At 46.2% G+C, this 19,452-nt stretch overlaps 2 protein-coding genes across 16 annotated transcripts in view; one reads left to right on the top strand and one right to left on the bottom strand.

Moving 5' to 3' along the window:
* Slc7a7 (solute carrier family 7 member 7) overlaps window positions 1–11,612 on the top strand; it is a 60,427-nt gene extending 48,815 nt beyond the window's left edge. For all 15 annotated transcript variants that reach the window (XM_070024922.1, XM_070024940.1, XM_070024886.1 and 12 more), the window contains 6 exons: window positions 4,776–4,899; window positions 5,140–5,243; window positions 5,501–5,597; window positions 8,390–8,539; window positions 9,218–9,401; window positions 9,607–11,612. In XM_070024922.1, the coding sequence (XP_069881023.1) occupies window positions 4,776–4,899; window positions 5,140–5,243; window positions 5,501–5,597; window positions 8,390–8,539; window positions 9,218–9,401; window positions 9,607–9,710 (763 nt within the window). In that variant the 3' untranslated portion in view covers window positions 9,711–11,612. The remainder of the gene's footprint in view (window positions 1–4,775; window positions 4,900–5,139; window positions 5,244–5,500; window positions 5,598–8,389; window positions 8,540–9,217; window positions 9,402–9,606) is intronic.
* A 219-nt stretch (window positions 11,613–11,831) lies between these two features.
* On the bottom strand, window positions 11,832–19,211 carry Oxa1l (OXA1L mitochondrial inner membrane protein). The gene is made up of 10 exons (XM_070024949.1): window positions 19,124–19,211; window positions 18,547–18,708; window positions 16,887–17,097; window positions 14,739–14,882; window positions 14,420–14,505; window positions 13,097–13,261; window positions 12,823–12,927; window positions 12,559–12,721; window positions 12,297–12,377; window positions 11,832–12,216 (listed from the first exon to the last, which is right to left on the bottom strand). Exons 1-10 carry the CDS (start codon window positions 19,184–19,186, stop codon window positions 12,056–12,058), a joined length of 1,341 nt encoding a protein of 446 aa, XP_069881050.1. The 5' UTR covers window positions 19,187–19,211; the 3' UTR covers window positions 11,832–12,055.
* Window positions 19,212–19,452: the final 241 nt, after the last annotated feature.

Here is a 19,452-nt window from a genome sequence, read left to right as displayed (position 1 = left end):
TGCCCGCATTTGTTGTTGTTGCTTTGTGTGTGTGTGTGTGTGTGTGTGTGTGTGTGTGTGTGTGTGTGTGTGTGTGTGTGTGTGTGTGTGTGTGTGTGTGTGTGTGTGTGTGTGTGTGTGTGTGGTGTATGCCATTTCTTGGGCTTGAACTCAGAGATTAGGTACTGTCCCTCAACTTCTTTGCTTAAGGCTAGTGTGCTACCATTTGAGCTGCAGCTTTGCTTCCAGCTTTTTGCTGGTTATATTGGAGATAAGAATTTCATGGGGGGAGAATGTGACTTAGTGGTAGAGTACTTGCTTAGCAAGCATGAGGACCTGGGTTTGATTCCTCAGTACTGATCACATAAACAGAAAAAGTCAGAAGTGGCACTGTGGCTCAGTGGTAGAGTTCTAACCATGAGCAAAAGAAGCTCAGGGACAGTCCATAGGCCCTGAGTTCAAGCTTCAGGACTGGCAAAAGGAAAAAAAAAAAAAAAGAGGAATCTCATAGAATTTTCTGTCTGAGCTGGCTTCAAACTTTGATCCTCAGATCTCAGCCTCCTGAGTAGCTAGGATTACAGATATCAACCATCAGTGTCTATCAGTTCTGCTTTTTGCTGGTTAATTGGAGGTGGAGTCTCTTAGACTTTCTCCTCATAAGACTGTCTTTTTTTTTTTTTGGGCCCGGTCGTGGGGCCTGAACTCTGGGCCTGGGTGCTGTCCCTCAGCTCTTCAGCTCAAGGCTAGCGCTGTACCTCTTGAGCCACAGCGCCACTTCCGGCTTTTTTCTTTTTGCTTATGTGGTGCTGAGGAATCAAACCCAGGGCCTCATGCATGCAAGGCAAGCACTCTACCACTGAGTCACCTTCCCAGCCCCTCATAAGACTGTCTTAAAACTGTGATCTTGCTCTCAGTCTGAGTTGGATTACAGGTATGAGCAATGGGTAACTGGCTATGAATTCTTCATTAAAAGGAATTTTCAAATATTCTTTCATGCATGCATGAATGCCTGCATGCATTAATTAAAGCAGGTTGTATATGCTTCTGCATGTTTTATTTTTACCTTGCATTAGTTGTACAAGGAGGGTTTCATTGTGACATTTCCATATGTGTAAACAATGTTGATCAACCTTGCCTTTTGATCTCTCTCACCCATTCTACTTTTCCTTTTTAAAGCAATTCCAGCAGGTTTCATTGTTCTTTTTTTATCCATGCAAGTAAAGTATATCAATCATGTTGATGTATAATTTCAAATTTGTTTTTTTCACTGGGGGGGGAGGGTGGGGAGAGACATTGTGCAAAAAGAAATGTACTCCTTACCTGACTTATGTAACTGTAACCCCTCTGTATATCACCTTTATAATAACAATAAAAAAATTAAAAAAGCCAGGCACTGGTAGCTCACATCTGTAATCCTAGCTACTCAGGAGGCTGAGACTTGAGGATCTTGGTTCAAAACCAGCTCAGGCAGGAATGTCCGTGAAACTCTTACCTCCATTTAACCACCAGAAAACTGGAAGTGGCCCTGTGGTTCAAGTGGCAGGGTGCTAGCCTTGAGCTGAAGAGTGGAGGGACAGTGCCCAGGCCCAGAGTTCAAGCCCGATGACCAACCAAAAAACAGAAAAACAAAGCAAAATTAAATTCTTTTCCTGCTGGGCACTGATGGCTTATCCCTATAATCCTAGCTACTTAAGAGGCTAAAATCTGAGGACTGTGGTTTGAAGCCAGCCTGGGAAGAAAAGTTCATGATTTTTATCTCCAGTTAACCACCAAAAGTCAGAAGTGGAAGTGTGGCTCAAATGATAGAATGCCAGGCTTGAATGAAAAGGTCAAATGAGCTCAAGATCCTGAGTCAAGCCTCAGTACTAGCACACACATAGATTATTTTTTTTCCTTGATAAATCTTTCACCCATCCTAGCCAATTGACAATAAGGTTAGGTCACAGGGGCTGGGAAGTTGGCTCAGTGGTAGAGTACTTGCCTTGCATGCATGAGGCCCTGGGTTCGATTCCTCAGCAGCACATAAGCAAAAAGAAAAAAGCCAGAAGTGGCGCTGTGACTCAAGTGGTAGAGCCCTAGCCTTGAGCTGAAGAGCTGAGGGACAGCGCCCAGGCCCAGAGTTCAGGCCCCACGACCGGACCCCCCCCCCCAAAAAAAAAAAAAAAAAAGGTTAGGTCACAGACTTTCAGAAACCTTCCTAGGTTTCCATTAGGATACCTTGCTAACTTAATTCCTTCTGACTGTGTGGTACAGCTTTAGTCATTCAAGTGCATCACTCTTCAGTTACTCTGCTTTGCCTTGTCCTGTGGAAAGACAAGGTGCCTGGAGTTTGTCTTTCCACTGATTTGTTGGATGACCTTGAGGGAATTGCCCTGCCTTTTTTTGCAATGCCTTTTATCTTTTCTTGAAATTGAGGATACTCAGTTATAGGATCTCTAGGGCTCTTTTCCTGGCTCCAAAATATCATGATTCTGAAACTAAGATTTGACAGGGACCACAATTTTAAGAATTTTTTTTTAATTTTTTTATTGTAAAGATACTATACAGAGGGTTACAGTTACATGAGTGAGGTAATGAGTACACTTCCTCTTGAACATTGTTACCCCCTCCATTGTTTTCCCCCTACCATCCCCTCCCTCCCTCCCTTAATTTTAAGAATTTTTAAGAGAATAACAACTATATTCCAATCAACTCCTTTTGGCTTTAAGAACCAAAGAGCACTCTTCGTACACCAAAAACAGTTGGTGTTGCATCAATGAGTGCTGGGATAGTAGAGGCAGGCCCAGGTCTGAATGCTGCTTCCACCTACTGGACAGAAGGTGAATAATAGACGAGGGCCTTCCCCCTTCACCTCTCTTGAAATCTCTCTGCAGGTTGTTTTTAAAGTTCATGATGCTTTTAGGCTAGAGGGACCTTGAGAGTTCTTTCTCTTGGCCACTATTTAGAATGACATCTGATGTTCTAAAACTGATCAAGGGGTGGGTGGAATCACCTCCCAGGTTGCTTGTACACCCCTCCCCTCCCCACACACACGGGACATGACTCAATACATACTGCTCTTCCTACTGAAGGTCTAGTTTACTCTCTGAAGCTTTTAGATTTCACAACTTGCTTTTGTTATTTCTTATTATGTTTCTTAGTCTCTTTTAAAAAAATTATCTTTAGTTAAAGGGGTTTCAATTCAGCATGTCAATTTATGAGTTTAATACATCTTGATCAGTGTCACCCCTTCCATTGTTCTTTCTGTCCCCTATCTATTATTTCTAGTCTTAAGACAAAATTTCCAGGATTGATGATCTTAGAGTAGTTCTGATACTAAGAGACCTTTGGATGTAAAAATAAAACCAGTCTCATCTAATCTCCCAGGCTGTTTTCATGCTGTGATCCCCTCTCCCTCTCTCTCTCTCTCTCTCTCTCTCTCTTTTCCTCCCTCTCCCACCTCCCTCTCCTTTCTCCTCTCTCTCTTCCCTCCTCAGCAGTACTGAGGGTTGAACTAAGGCCAGGGCCTGGGTGCTGTCTTTTATCTTTCTTACTCGAAGCTGGTACTCTACCATTTGAATCATACCTTCACTTAAAAAATTTTTTTTTGCTAGTTAATTAGAGATAACAGTCTTACAGACTTTCCTGCCCTGGCTGGATTCAAACCAGAATCCCCAGATCTTAGCTACTTCAGTAGTTAGGATTATAGGTTTAAAGTGTCTGACCCTTTCTTAAAAAAAATTTTTTTTTTTGCCAGGTGCCAGTGGCTCACACCTGTAATCCTAGCTACTCAGGAGGCTGAGATCTGAGGATTTCAGTTCAAAGCCAACCCAGGCAGGAAAGTCCTTGAGACTCTTATCTCCAATGAACCACTAGAAAACTGGAAGTGGCACTGTGGCTCAAGTGGTAGAGCGTTAGTCTTGATCTGAAGAGCTCAGAGACAGTGCCCAGGCCCAGAATTCAAGCCTTACAACCTACCAAAAAATTTTTTTTGTGTGTGTTGTCTTTTTTTTTTTTTTTTTTTGCCAATGTTGGGGCTTGAACTCAGGGCCTGGGCACTGTCCTGAGCTTCTTTTGCTCAAGGCTAGTACTCTACCATTTGAGCCACAGAACTACTTTCAGCTTTTTCTGTTTATGTGGTACTGAAGAATTGAACCTAGGGCTTCATGCATGCTAGGCAAGCACTCCACCACTAAGCCACCTTCCCAGCCCTTGGTGCCAGTCTTGAGGCTTATAGGGCCTGGACAGTGTCTCTGAGCCTTTCCGCTCAAGGCTAGTACTCTACCATTTGAGCCACAGTTCCACTTCCAGCTTTTTGGTAATTAATTGGAGGTTAGAGTCTCATGGATTTTCCTGCCCAGACTGGCTTTGAAAACTGCAATCCTCAGATCTCAGCCTCTTGACTAGCGAGGATTATAGGTATGAACTACTGGTGTCTGGAATCCTTTCTCTTTTTTTGATTGGCCTTTGTCCCTCATGCTCTTTAGTTCCTAAGAGTTCAGAGCCTTAGCCAACACAAACTCAGAGACAAAGGAACTGGGAAAATGCATCAGCATTTCGGTAGGGGGCTGGGAAGGTGGCTCAGTGGTAGAGTGCTTGCCTCGCATGCATGAGGCCCTGGGTTCGATCCCTCAGCACCACATAACCACATAACCAGAAAAAGCTGGAAGTGGGCACTGTGGCTCAAGTGTTAGAGCGCTAGCCTTGAGCTGAAGAGCTGAGGGACAGCGCCCAGGCCCAGAGTTCAAGCCCCATGACCTGAGTAAGGCAGGGATGTAACTGTAAGACTAATGCATCCTTTGTTCTGTTTGGCTTAGGAATCTGCCTCTCTCCATTGGCATTTCCATGCCTGTTGTCACCATTATCTACCTCTTGACCAATGTGGCCTATTACACCGTGCTAGAGATGAAGGACATCTTGGCCAGTGATGCTGTTGCTGTGGTAAAAGATTTTCACTAGCAGGAGGAGCTTGAGGGCACACTGTGGGCTTCTGGGAATAATCCTAGCTCTTCCCAGTTCCAGAAAGGAGGTAGATAGCCTTGAGTACACCTAGCATACCGAGTTTGCAAGGAAGTTCTGTTACCTTTACTACGAGAGAGGGAGAACTTGAATAGATAAGTATCTATTCATGCCTTTCACCCCTTTTAGGCCCTGCTAATGATTTCTCTACCTTTTCTGTAGACTTTTGCAGACCAGATTTTTGGAATATTCAATTGGACAATTCCACTGGCAGTTGCATTATCTTGCTTTGGTGGCCTCAATGCCTCCATTGTGGCTGCTTCTAGGTAAGATTTTCATCTTTTGTTGGCAGGGTGGGTTGTATGAAGAGCTACATTAGGAGATGGTGGAATTCACCTGTGCTACCCTAAGATTTCTTTTATTGTTCCCATGAGTAGCATGTAGTTGTCACGACTGTACTCAATACAGAATTCCATTCTGTATTCCACAGGCTTATGCAGAAGGGATGACAGAGAGGGAGGGAATTGTGGCAAGTGAACCATGCCTCCCAGTTTACTCAGCATTTCTTATCTTATCTAAATAGGCTTTTCTTTGTGGGCTCGAGAGAAGGCCATCTTCCTGATGCCATCTGCATGATACATGTCCAGCGGTTCACACCTGTTCCTTCTCTGCTCTTCAATGTGAGTGATCTCAAGGCCAAGCTAGAAAGCCAGATGCGGAGGAACTTTAGTAGCAGTAGTATATGTGGCTGTTTTTGCTTCCTGAAAGCTCTAGGGAGGATTCTGATAGAAAAACTATTGTTAGAAATGGCTGGGTGGCCAGGCACTGGTGGCTCACACCTATAATCCTAGCTACTGAGGAGGCTGACATCTGAGGATTCCGGCTCAAAGCCAGCCTGGGCAGGAAGGTCCCTGAGACTCTTATCTCCAATTAACCACCAGAAAACCGAAGTGGCACTGTGGCTCAAGTGGTAGAACGCTTGTCTTGAGCTGAAGAGCTGAGGAACAGTGCCCAGGCCCAGAGTTCAAGCTCCACGACTGACATTCCCCCCAAAAATGGCTGGAATAAGCTGGATGCAGGTAGCTCATGTCTGTAATCCTAGCTCCTCAGGAGGCTGAGATCTGAGGATCAAGATTCTAAGCCAACCCAAGTGGATACTCTTATCTCCAGTTAACCACCAAAAAGACAGAATTGGAGCTGTGGTGTAAAGTGGAAGAGTGCTAACCTTGAGCAGAAAAGTTCAAGAACAGCATCCAGCCGGAGCTCAAGCCCCATGACTGACCCCTACCCCCTCCAAAAAAAAAGGGGGGGGGGAGGAGCTGGGTTCTGATGGCTCACACCTTAATCCTAACTACTCAGAGATCTGAGGACCATGGTTAGAAGCCCAGCCTGGGCAGGAAGTCCATGAGATCATCTCCAGCAAAAAAGCCAGAAGTGGAGCTGTGGCTCAAATGGTAGAGCACTAGCTCAGGGACAGCATCCAAGCCCTGCGTCCAAGGCCTAGTACTGGAACAAAGCAAAACTATTGATGGAATGATGGAATACCCACAATGTACATGGCACTGTGCTGCATGCTGCAGTGTTCCTGACAGAATGTAACTTTTCTAAGGAGTGCCAAGGTATAAAGTGCACGGAAGACATGGGAATGATGAATTGTTAAGACTGACTAATTGTGCCTTAAGTACAAGACACGATCATTTCTTGTAGGGACACAGGGTGACTGAAAGACTCATGGAGGGAGTGTACTTGAAAGAGATTTTTTTTTTTTTTTTGGTCGGTTGTGGGCCTTGAACTCTGGGCCTGGGTGCTGTCCCTCAGCTCTTCACTCAAGGCAAGCGCTCTACCTTGAGCTACAGTGCCACTTCTGGTTTTCTGGTGGTTTATTGGAGATAGGAGTCTCATGGTCTTTCCTGCCCAGGCTGGCTTTGAACCGCGATCCTTAGATCTCAGCCTCCTGAGTAGCTAGAATTACAGGCGTGAGCCACCAGCGCCGGCTTGAAAGAGATTTTGAAGGTTAAGATTGTAAAGATAGGGGCCTAAGATGAATAGCATCACAACATCTTGTAGCAAAGTATGTGGAGTTAAGTTGGAGAAAAGTGCTCAAAATTTCAACTGGAGTCATTATGGAGACGATATACAAAAGATTTGTTTTTGTTTATTTATTTATTTTTGGGTCCAGTCATGGGGCCTGAACTCTGGGCCTGGGCGCTGTCCCTTAGCTCTTCAGCTCAAGGCTAGCACTCTACCACTTGAGCCACAGCACCACTTCTGGCTTTTTTCTTTTTGCTTATGTGGTACTGAGGAATTGAACCCAGGGCCTCATGCATGCAAGCCAAGCACTCTACCACTGAGCCACCTTCCCAGCCCAAAGATTTGTTTTTGGTACTCAGGGTCTCAGTCAGTCTCTTGTCCATCCCTCCCCGCCCAACCCCCCCTCCCAAGGCTGGCATTCTCCTGCCTGAACCATGCCTTCACCTTTAGCTTTACTAGTGAATTGGAGATGTCTCTGGAATTTGTCTGCTAAGCTGGTTTTGAACTTTGATCTTCAGATCTTAGCCTCCTTAGCTAGGATTAGTCATTAGCCACCAACACCTAGCTGCTGAAGACTTTTGGTTTTGGTTTTTGTTTCTGTCAGTCCTGGGGCTTGAACTCAAGGCCTGAGCACCATCCCCAAGTTTCTTTTTGCTCAAGGTTAGAACTCTACCACTTAAAAAAAAGAAAAAAAAAGTGGGAAGGTGGCTCAGTGGTAGAGTGCTTGCCTTGCATGCCTGGGGTCCTGGGTTCGATTCCTTAGCACCACATAAGCAAAAAAAGAAAAAAGCCAGAAGTGGTGCTGTGGCTCAAGTGGTAGAGCGCTAGCCTTGAGCTAAAGAGCTGAGGGACAGCGCCCAGGCCCAGAGTTCAGGCCCCATGACCGGAACCCCCCTAAAAAAATAAAAAAGAACTCTACCACTTGAGCCACAGTACCACTTCTGGTTTTTTGTTTATGTGGTATTGAGGAATTGAACCCAGGGTTTTGTGCATGCTAGGCAAGCACTCTACCATTAAGCCACCTTTCTAGCCCCTGCTGAATACTTTTTTTTTTTTTTTTTGCCAGTCTTGGGGTTTGAACTCAGGGCCTAGGCACTGTCCTTGAGCTTCTTTTGCTCAAGGCGCTCTACCATTTGAGCCACAGCACCACTTCCCACTTTTTGTTTATATGGTGCTGAGGAATTGAATCTAGGGATTTATGCATGCTAGGTGAGCACTCTACCACTAAGCCATATTTCCAGCCCCTGCTGAAGACTTTTTTAGGGAATGTTTTGGGTTGTGTTACAGAGGGTTAGCTTGGTAAAGTTTTGAAGAATGGACTGAAAAGGAGATTCAGGACTTGACCAGGGAGGGCTGGTCAATGGCTTGTGGGGAATAAAGGGAACTAAAAAGCACCTTGAGTAACAGAGGTCCTGTGGCTGACTTGGGCCTGTGCCTACAGGGTATCATGGCATTGATCTACTTGTGTGTGGAGGACATCTTCCAGCTCATCAACTATTACAGCTTCAGCTATTGGTTCTTTGTGGGGCTTTCTATTGTGGGTCAGCTTTACCTGCGCTGGAAGGAGCCTGATCGACCTCGCCCCCTCAAGGTATCTTACCATTCTATGTGGGACAGCTAGGGCTGCTGCTACAGATCTTACAAAATAGTTTATGCAGAAATCTTTGCCTGGCCCAGACAAAGACATGGTGGTCCATGCCTGTAATCCCAGCACTTGGGAGGCTGAGGCAGGAGGATCATGAATTTGAGGCCACCTTGGGCTTTCGAGTTTGAGGCCAGCCTGAGCTACAAGACCTTATCTGGAAAAAAAACAAAGTGAGCAGGTACGGGTGGTTCGTTCATGCCTATAATCCTACTCAGGAGTCTGAGATCTGAGGATCCTGGTCTGAACCCTAGCCCAGGGAGAAAACTCTGAGACTTTTCAGTTAACCAACAAAAAGCTGGAAGTGGAGGTGTGGATGAAGTGGTAGAGCACTAGCCTTGAGCAAAAGAGGCAAGAGGGAGTGGGAGGCTCTGAGTTCAAGCCCCAATACCAGCTCCAAAGCAAACAAATGACAATAGCCATGTTGGGCATTCAGCTCTGTGTTAGGCCATGTGTGATCCTAGCACCACAGAAACCTTTGGGACTAGATAATGGTTGTATGCTAAGTGGATGGGGTGTTCTACCAATGAACGACTCCCCCAGCTCTTCAGACCTCTGATCTTTATGGGAGGTGGAGTTACTGTGTTGAGGATCCTAAGCTAACTGTTATTTCCTCTGTGCCCTTAGCTCAGCCTCTTCTTCCCCATTGTCTTCTGTCTCTGTACCATCTTCCTGGTAGCTGTTCCACTTTATAGTGACACCATCAACTCCCTCATCGGCATTGGCATTGCCCTCTCAGGCTTGCCCTTCTACTTCCTCATCATCAGAGTGCCAGAACACAAACGACCTGTTTGCCTCCGAAAGATTGTGGGTAAGCCCTGATCCTCCAGTCAGCTCAGCTACACAGAAAGCCTGTTGTATGCAAATCTAGGCTCCCCAGTCACCTCTGCCCTTACCCATTCTTGTTGACCCTATGGCTTAACTGAATCCTATCCTTCAGGCCAAGTCCCATTCAGTGCCACTTAACTCAGCCTAGCTGACCTCATCTCTGTTTTGACTCAAACCTCTCTTTGTAGCATCTACCACAAAGTACCTCCAGATCCTATGTATGTCAGTTGCTGCAGAAATGGATTTGGAAGATGGAGAGATGCCCAAGCAACAAGATCCCAAGTCTAATTAAATACCATCTGGAATCCTGACATGTGGAAAGCTGGGACTTCTTGGCTGGAGTCAAGGGAGAAAACAAGGAAAGCTCACTTCTTTGGAGACTTGTCCAGAAGCCTGGTTTAGGCAGCTTCAGCCTTTGAACTTGCTCTTTAGAGATGAAAAGTAATTTATTTATTTTTCTACATATCGATCCAGACTTTGTAAAGGGATGATAACACAGACTGCTGGGTGAGCTTGTCATGGGCAGGCTTGGTTCGATCGCACCTCTGATGGGCCTACCCATTCTTTTCCTTTACAAGGGCCAACACTGCTCCAAACTTGTCTCCTTTAGAGATGTGGAACTGTCACAGATGCTGGACAATAAAAGGGTTATGTTCCTATGGTATAAGTGGCTTACTGGATGGCTCCCATTAGCTTAGAAAACAGTTGAAAAGCAATCCATTTTTGATTTTCAGGCGAGCTGCTGAAAAGCATAAGGCCATCTTTATGGACAGGACATTTGCACTACAATGTTACATACTGCATAAAAGTTTTACTGCTCATTTTTCGTCTCCAACATTAAAAATTCTGAGCAAGTCCAGTTTTTGAAACAAATTTTTACTCAGTCATCTTGGGTAAAGAAATGTGGTTATTGCCGGGCGCTGGTGGCTCACGCCTGTAATCCTAGCTACTCAGGAGGCTGAGATCTGAGGATCGCGGTTCAAAGCCAGCCCGGGCAGGAGAGACCGTGAGACTCCTATCTCCAATAAACCACCAGAAAACTGGAAGTGGCGCTGTAGCTCAAGTGGTAGAGTGCTCGCCTTGAGCTGAAGAGCTGAGGGACAGCGCTCAGGCCCAGAGTTCAAGCCCCACGACCGACAAAAAAAAAAAAAAAAAAGAAATGTGGTTATTGAGCTGGGCGCTAGTGGCTGTCTGTAATTCTAGCTATTCAGGAGGCTGAGATCTGAGGATCACAGTTCGAAGTCAGCACAGGCAGGAAAGCTTGTGAGACTCTTATCTCCAATTAAAAAACCAAAAAGCAAGATGGAGCTGTAGCTCAAGTTGTTACGATGCTAGCTAGCCAGACTTGAACAAAAAAGCTTAGGACAGCCAGGTGCCAGTGGCTCACACCTATAATCCTAGTTACTCAGGAGGCTGAGATCTGAGGATTGTGCTTCAAAGTCAGCCCAGGCAGGAAAGTCCAGTGAGACTCTTACCTCCAATTAACCACCGGAAAACTGGAAGTGGTGCTGTGGCTCAAAGTGCTAGAGCACTAGTCTTGAGATGAAGAACTCAGGGACAGTGCCCAGGCCCAGAGTTCAAGCCCCATGACTGACAAAAAACAAACAAACAAAAAAACACCTCAGGGACAGTGCCCAGGCCCCGAGTTTAAGCTCTTTAAACAAAAACAAAGTGGCTATTTGGTTGGGGAATGGAAACTGATGGTGGCAGAGACCTTGCTTAAGAGTGTGTGATCCTTAGCCTCACAAGAATAAAGAAAACAGAAATGATTACTATACAGTCTTACCAGTTATACGTCTGTGATTACAATGAAAATGTGGGTAGAATACATTTGTGAATAGCAGTATATAAGCACTTAATGCCAGGTTAAAACATTAAAATATTTCCCAAGAGCCAGGTGCCAGTGGTTCATGCCTGTAATCCAAGTTACTCAGGAGGCTGAGATCTGAGGATCACAGTTCAAAGCCAGCCAAGACAGGAAAAGTCCATGAGACTCTTCACCTAACCGTCAAAAAGCTGGACATTAGCTGAGCGCTTGTGCTTATGCTCAGATCTGAGAATTATGGTCCGCAGCCAGCCATGACAGGACAGGATCTTTCACCTCCAACAAAACCACCAGAAAACCGGTAGTGACAATGTACAGAGCACAGGGACAGTGCCCAGGCCCTGAGTTCAAGCCCCACCACTGACAAAAAAAAAAAAGGGCTGGAAATGGAGCTATGACTAAAGTGGTAGAGTACCAGTCTTGAGTGGAAAAAGCTAAGAGACAGCATCCGGGCCCCGAGTTCAAGTCCTAAGACTGGCACAAAATTTCCTGAGCGCGTAAGTCATCAAGAGAAATTATGACCCAGCCTGTTCACTTTTTTAAAGCATATAATTTCCTTTTCCTAGGTAATAAACACCAGGAACAGCATGTAGTACAGAGGTTTACTAAGTCTGTGGATGGGAAGATCACTTAGCTCCTCAGTGCTCTCTTTGGACACACAGGCCTAAGAGTCTATAGTGAATCCATTTTTAAAAAGAACATCTCTATATGCCACAGTTTCTATGACTGAGGCCAGGACAGAGTCAAGTCTGCTTTGAGAATGAGTCTTTGGAGAGACAAGCATTCCTGTCCCAATGAGTAGGGAACATAAGTCAGCCCAGTGTGTCACGCCAGGGCTGTGTTGACTTTGGTTTCTTGCTGCTGTTGCTGCTGCTGCTGCTGCTGCTGCTGCTGCTGCTGCTAGCGGTATTGGAAGGGTGACTCTTTTCATGCTGTAGCAGAGGGTTGTGGGTAAAGGTCTGCCTTAAGGGACCTGAGAGGAAGAGAAAACAAATCTCAATGAACAAGGAAAAGAAGAAACAAAAAGACAAGTTAGCATGACAGGATATTTACCCCTGGCTGCTAGATCCAAGTGATTCTGCATGCGGTGTTGCCGCTCTTGGAGCTCATGTGCAATTTGCGCATTCTTCCAGCCTGGGTAAAGAAGGGGTAAGACTATGAGTCCCCTCCCCACTCTTAAAACTATTTTCCCTGAGTCTTATCCTTACCTTTTTTGAAGCTCTTTATGAAGCCTTCCTGTGGGAGTAGTTTGTCAGGGTCATGCATGAGTCCCCTCCCCACTCTTAAAACTATTTTCCCTGAGTCTTATCCTTACCTTTTTTGAAGCTCTTTATGAAGCCTTCCTGTGGGAGTAGTTTGTCAGGGTCATGCACAATACGCTGGGGGATTTTAAGAACAGTGCGTACAGCTGGAATTCGGAGGCAGGACACCTGGGCCAGGGAAAACACATTGGAGGAGAGCCAGTACATGAACACTGCCTGCATGAGAATAGAGAAGGTATTTAGAACCTGCATCCTCAGTCAGCTTGCCAGGAGGTACCGAGGTAGGACTTGGAGCCAGCCCAAAAGCTGTTACCAACCGAGGGAAAGTGGATGGTGATGGGCAGGACTGCCAAGGGCATCACTCTGATAATATTTCTCATCCACTGAAGATCAGAACTTTGCATACCTGTCTCAGCACCTAGCTGCCAAAAAGGGAAAAGGGCAAAGGAAAACAGTGAGTTGAGTGTCAGTTTTAGTGAATCTGGCTCTTATCTTTTGCCTAGCAACTCTGTTTCTCCTGGGAATGAAGGAAGACTATACTGTACTCTAGTCCCTACTTCCTGTTCACCATGCAGGACATGCCGGGCTTACCTCAAGGACTCCCCACATTGTAGCAGTAACTACTAGTGGTAATACGTAGATGGGATCACATATTGTGAGATCCTGGAACCACAAGAGGCCACCTGTCTGTAGGCTGGGCACAGGGAGGTTCGCCATTTCTCTCAAGGCAATGAAGAAGGAGATGAAGATTGGAGCCTATTACAGAGGATAAACATTGTCAGTGTCAGCACACTTTAGCACAGTAGTTGTTTTTTTTGTACTGGTTCTAGGGGTTGAATTCAGGGCCTAAGCACTGTACCAGTCTCAGGCTAGTGCTTTACCACTTAAGACACAGCTCTAATTCTGGCTTTTTTGGGAGCTGTTCATTAGAGATGAGTCTTAACAGACTTTCTTGCCTGATGTGGCTTCAAACTATGTCCCTCAGATCTCAGCCTCCTGAGTAGCTAAGATTATGGGCCTGAGCCACCAGCACCTGGCTGGGGGAGGCTTTCATTAGCCCTTTACTGAGAGTCACACATATAACCACATGCTTTTTGGAGATCTGGGGCATGGGAAACAGGAGGTAATTTGATAGGTTCAAGATGAAAGAAGGATAGCTGGGTGCTGGTGGCTCATGCCTGTAATCCTAGCTACTCAGGAGGCTGAGATCTGAGGATCATGGTTCAAAGCCAGCTTGGGCAGTCTGTGAGACTCTTATCTCCAATAAACCACAAGAAAACTGGAAGTGGTACTGTGGTTCAAGCGGTAGAATGCAGGCCTTGAGCCCAAGAGCTGAGGGACAACGCCCAGGCCCAGAGTTCAAGCCCCAGGACTGGCCAAAAAAAAAAAAAGATGAAATAAGGGAAATGTGGCCAGGTGCCTGTGGCTCACACCTGTAATCCTAGCTACTCAGGAGGCTGAGATCTGAGGATCACAGTTCAAAGCCAGCCCGGCAGGAAAGTCTGTAAGACTCTTAGCTCAATTAACCACAAGAAAACCAGTAGTGGCTCTGTGGCTCAAGTGGTACAACGCTGGCCTTGAGCTGAAGAACTTAGGGACAGCACCTAGGCCCAGAGTTTAAGTCCCATGACCAACAACAACAACAACAAAAGGGAAACCTGTGGAGCGCTGGTGGTTCATGCCTGTAAACCTACCTACCCAGGAGGCTAAGATTTGAAAATCCTATTTGGGTACCAGGTTGAGCAAGAAATCTATGAGATCTAATCTCCAATTAACCTGCAAAAAGCTTAAGTCATAGAGTGCTAGCCTTGAGCAAAAACCCTAAGGGAGAGTGCTAGGCCCTGAGTTTAAACATTAGTACCAGCACAGAAAAATATAAATAAAAATTTTGAAAAGAGCAATGTTTTCACTTGCCTGAGTCAGAGGTAGAATGAGAGGTCTAAAAAGCTTAACATCATGCTTTTTCTGGTAAAGTGTCATCTCCGTGGAAGCCTTGTAAACTGTGAAGTGAGGGGAAATTAAATGTAGTTAGTGAATATCCTGATCACCTGGCTCTTGATATTTCTAATCTGCTGTGAACAGTCCCTGAAAACATTAGGTTCAAGAAACAGACCAATGTTTAGAACTTGCTTAACTGTAGCAAGTCCAGGTTAGGTTATTCCTTTCCCCCAGCAGAATGCCAAAAGAAATGCAAATGTGATCTTCACCAGTGTTCACCCTGCACCTGACTCACACTCAGTGTAGTCTCCTGCCAACTTGGCTTCTCTGATTCGAGTGGAAAACTTCTGGATCTCTGGCAAGTGGTTGTGGATCTTGGCTGCCTCTCGCTGGCCCTTCACAATGAGAGGAAAAACCAGGCATCGGGCAAGGATTGTACCTGAAAACACAAACTAGGATTGGAGTGAAAGGAAAGCAGCTCTGCAGTTAGGTGGTAGAAGGTTTTGGTTCTCACTGAAGTAATACTGTTATCCTAGCCCTTCTCACATTTGATTCATGCTTAAGGCTCAGAAGTAAGCACAGGGTTATGCAGTCCCTCAAATCAGTTCTCTGCTTTGGCATCACAAAAGCTTAGCATTAACTTCTCTAAGCAGGTAAGGGATCCTTTGGTTTTCTTGAACAAAAAGGTGATAGATACTCCTTTTCTATGTTCTGGACTCTAAACTTTGTTTTTATTACTAATGGAAACTTCTTTTCAACCCCTAAGGGAATTGTACACACAATACACACACATACACTTATAATACACAAACAATTAAAAAATAAGTGTAAGACGGACATCTGCAGTGGCTCATGCCTATAATCCTAGCTACTCAGGAGGGTGAGATCTGAGTATTGCAGTTGAAGCCGCTGGGTACAATTCTTATCTCCAATTAATCACTCAAAAACCTGAAGTGGCACTGAAGCTCAAGCCCCCACAACTGGGGGAAGGGGGGAGGGAAGGTGAGTGGTTTCCAATTTAAGTGCTTGATCTAGACAGGCAGTTTTTCATTTATAAGGCCCATTAAGCTGGGAATGGTGGCTCATGCCTGTAATCCTAGATACTCAGAAGATTGAGACCTGAGGATCAAGGTTTGAAGCCAGCCTGGGTAGGAACAGTCTGAGATTCTTTATTTCCAATTAACCACAAAAAGCCACATGTGGAGCTGTGGTTCAAGTGGTTGAGTGCTAGCTTTGAGCACAAAAGTTCAGCGCCCAGGCCCTGAGTTCAAGTCCTAGGACTGGTACACACATACAATGAGGACCATTAACTCCCAATTCCCTGCTTACATTTAAGTATCTATGCTTTTTCAATCCCTTTAGGAAACAGAATGCATTTAAGTATGATGAGCTTCAATGCCTTTATTTAAATCATCTACTTTTCTGATTCCTAAATTTTCTTGACCCATTCATACAACTGTCAACTTTCAGTTTCTAACCGTATCTAACCCTTTCTTCCCACCCCATTGTTTTTTGGGGGGGGGGCTGGTCATGGGGCTTGAACTCAAGGTGTGCGTGCATGCCTGCGTGCGTGTGTGTGTGTGTGCGTGTGTGTGCGTGTGTGTGTGTGTGCTGATACTGGGGATTGAATTAAGGGCCTGGGTGTTGCCCCTGAGCTTAAGGCTAGTTTGCTACCACTTGGCCATAGCTCCACTACTGGCTTTTGGTAATTAATTGGAGACAAGTGTCTCATGGACTTTCCTACCAGGGCTGGCTTCAAACCTCAATCTTCAGGTCTAAGCTTCCTCTGTAGCCAGGATTACAGGTGAGTCACTAGCACCTGGCTGTGTTTTGATTTTGTTACAGAGTTCTATTACTATGTCTAGAACTTGTGCTCTTCCTTCTAGTAGCTGGTATGATAGGCACATGCAACTATGTCTGGTTGTATTGCTATTTCTCCTTTTTTTTTTTTTTGCCAGTTCTGGGGCTTTTTGCCAGGGCCTGGGCACTATCCTTCAGCTGCTTTTGCTCAAGGTTACACTCTACCACTTGAGCCATAGCGCCACTTCCGGCTTTTTCTGTGTATGTGGTACTGAGGACTCGAATCCAGGGCTTCATGCATGCTAGGCAAGCACTTTTTTTTTTGGTGGTTGTGGGGCTTGAATTCTGGGCCTGGGTGCTGTCCCTCAGCTCTTTATCTCAAGGATAGCGCTCTATCACTTGAGCCACAATGCCACTTCTGGTTTTCTGAGTGGCTTATTGGTGATAAGTGTCTCATGGACTTTCCTGCCTGGGTTGGCTTTGAACTGTGATCCTCAGATCTCAGTCTCCTGAGTAGCTAGGATTATAGGTGTGAGCCCAGCTTAGGCAAGCACTCTTACCACTGAGCCATATTCCCAGCCCCCTGAATTGCTATTTCTAAGTCTGTATTCCTCTACTCTTATCCAGGATATAGTCTCCTTACATGTAGCAATGGCCCCCCACCAAGGTAGGCCCACTTCAACATGCATAAATTCCAGGAGGTTCTGGATCAGTCCCACTGGAGTGTATGACCCAAGCCCCATTTCAGCAAAACTCTGTTCTACAGTAGCTTGGACTGCATCTGCAGTTTCTCCAAGAGCCACATCAGGTGTTGCTGTGGGTGAGGTAGCAGCAGGAACAGCAGGAGTCTGGATCTGTGTGAAAGGAAGCATATGTCATATTCAGTAATTAGGACACTCAGTGAAGTCTCTCTATGATTTTGTGTGCTGGTCCTGGGGCTTGACTTTTATGGCCTGGGCACTTTTTCACTCAAAGCTGGCTATCTATCACTTGAGCCACAGCTTCACTTCTGGCTTTTTGGTGTTTAACTGGAGGTAAGAATCTCAGACTTTCTTTTTTTTTTTTTTTTTTTTTTTTTTGTCGGTCGTGGGGCTTGAACTCTGGGCCTGAGCGCTGTCCCTCAGCTCTTCAGCTCAAGGCTAGCACTCTACCACTTGAGCTACAGCGCCACTTCTGGTTTTCTGGTGGTTTATTGGAGATAGGAGTCTCACGGTGGTCTCTCCTGCCCGGGCTGGCTTTGAACCGAGATCCTCAGATCTCAGCCTCCTGAGTAGCTAGGATTACAGGCGTGAGCCACCAGCGCCCGGCTTCTCAGACTTTCTTGCCTAGGTTAGCTGAACTGTAATCCTCAAGTCTCAGCCTCCAGAGTAGGTAAGATTACAGACATGAGCTATGGGAGCCCGGTTTGGATTATATTTCTTGCTCTCTCCCAGGTTAACTCCCAGCATTCTCACAATGCTGTTACCCAGTCAGCAGTGTAAATATCATTGCTACGATTTCTGCCACATATTGAAATTATTAAACTTAAGATGTTTATTTATTTTGCCAGTTCTGGGGCTGAACTCAGAGTGGGCACTGTCCCTGAGTTTCTTTTGCTCAAGACTAGCATTCTACCACTGAGCCACAGCACCACTTCTGGCTTTTTCTGCTTATGTGGTACTGAGGAATTGAACCCAGAGCTTCATGCATGTTAGGCAAGCACTCTACCACTAAGCCACATTCCCAGCCCAAGATGTTTATTTTGATGCTGGGAACTGAATCCAGGACCTTGTACAGGTTAGGCAATGAGCTATCTCAGGCCACAATTTCTCTTTAAATAAATTCCGTTTTTACTTTTATTTTTTCCAGTCCAGTGATTAGAACTCAGGGCCTCACATTCATTCAGCTTGCTTGCTCTGTGGGCACTCTACCACTTAAGCCACACCGCTAGCCCGCTTTTTTTACTGGTTATTTTGGAGATGGAATCTCAGACTTTTCTGCTGGGCCTGCCTAGGGGCCTTGATCTACCGGATCCCAGCATCCTGAGCAGCTAGGATTACAGGCCGGAGCCAGGAGACCCTAGCTACACTGTTTTCTAATACATGATTCACAGCTCACATTTCCATCATGGGTTTGCCACTACTTCAGCAACCATTTTTCTCATTGATTTGCAAATCGATTCCAATAGAGATATTTTGGACAGTTGTGTAGAGAGTTGAAAAGAATTGTGCTACGCATGCACCTTGTCCTTGTAAAATGCGAAATCAGAGACAAAACAGAACGCAAAGAAACTGATCAAGCTGCAGCAACAAAACATCTCTCACCTGGGCTTCTGCACACGAGATGGCAGAAGTACTGAGGCAGCGGGGGCTGGAGGCAGAGAGGAGGACATAGTGTGATCGCCCGCAGCCCGGGCCAGCAGGGACCAGGAACTCGGCTGTCAGTGCTTTCTGGGACCATAAAGCAGCTCTCAAGACGCTGCGGAACTGGTGAGGCAGAAGCACAGGGAGGTCGGTCCGTTACTGGGGGAAAGTGAAACGGGGCGGGCACGGCCCCTCACGGCGAACTGTACGAGAGGCCCGCACGCAGCCTACCATCCCTGGAGGCCTCCGGGCTCAAACTGTTAGTGCAGGTAGAGCTCGAACCCGGGCTCAGCCTCTGAGTTACTGCAAACGCACCACGGGGCTCAGAGGCCTAGATCGAGGTACACGCGAGTCCTGGCAAATGCCCAGGAAACGGACATGGAAACCGGGCCACTGACTCCGGAGAGCCGGTGTCCTCCGGCGACACGAGGTCATGACATGCAAGCTCCAGTGCACAGGTCAACATCTGCTCCCAATCCCCAACTCAGGTTACAGAGACAAGGGCAGCGTCCGGCGTTCGACCCCGGCGTAGTCTTACCCGCTGCTGGGGCTGCAGTAGGCGCAAAAGTTCCCGGCGTCCACACATCCAGCCCATCGCCATTTTGCCCGGAAAAAAAAAAAAAAAAAAAAAAGGACCTCGCTCCTGCGCGTGCGCACAGAGACGCAGTCCCGCGGGAGGAGGCCATTTTGGAAGTGGGCATGAAGCCAGAATGGTCGCCACTGAGACGGCGGTAATGGAGCGTGGACCCTGGCGGCCATATTTGAAATGGTTAAGAAGCCACAAAGGCTCACATGAACTCGCTCGCTCGGAGGTGTCTTCCGGACTGGGAGGCGGCTGAAGCGCCACGTGACTTGGTTTGTGTTAGT

Source organism: Dipodomys merriami, unplaced genomic scaffold (assembly GCF_024711535.1).
Source record: "Dipodomys merriami isolate MVZ:Mamm:240054 unplaced genomic scaffold, mDipMer1.0.p SCAF_1, whole genome shotgun sequence".
NCBI lineage: Eukaryota > Metazoa > Chordata > Mammalia > Rodentia > Heteromyidae > Dipodomys > Dipodomys merriami.
This window is presented reverse-complemented; position numbering and strand designations above follow the sequence as displayed.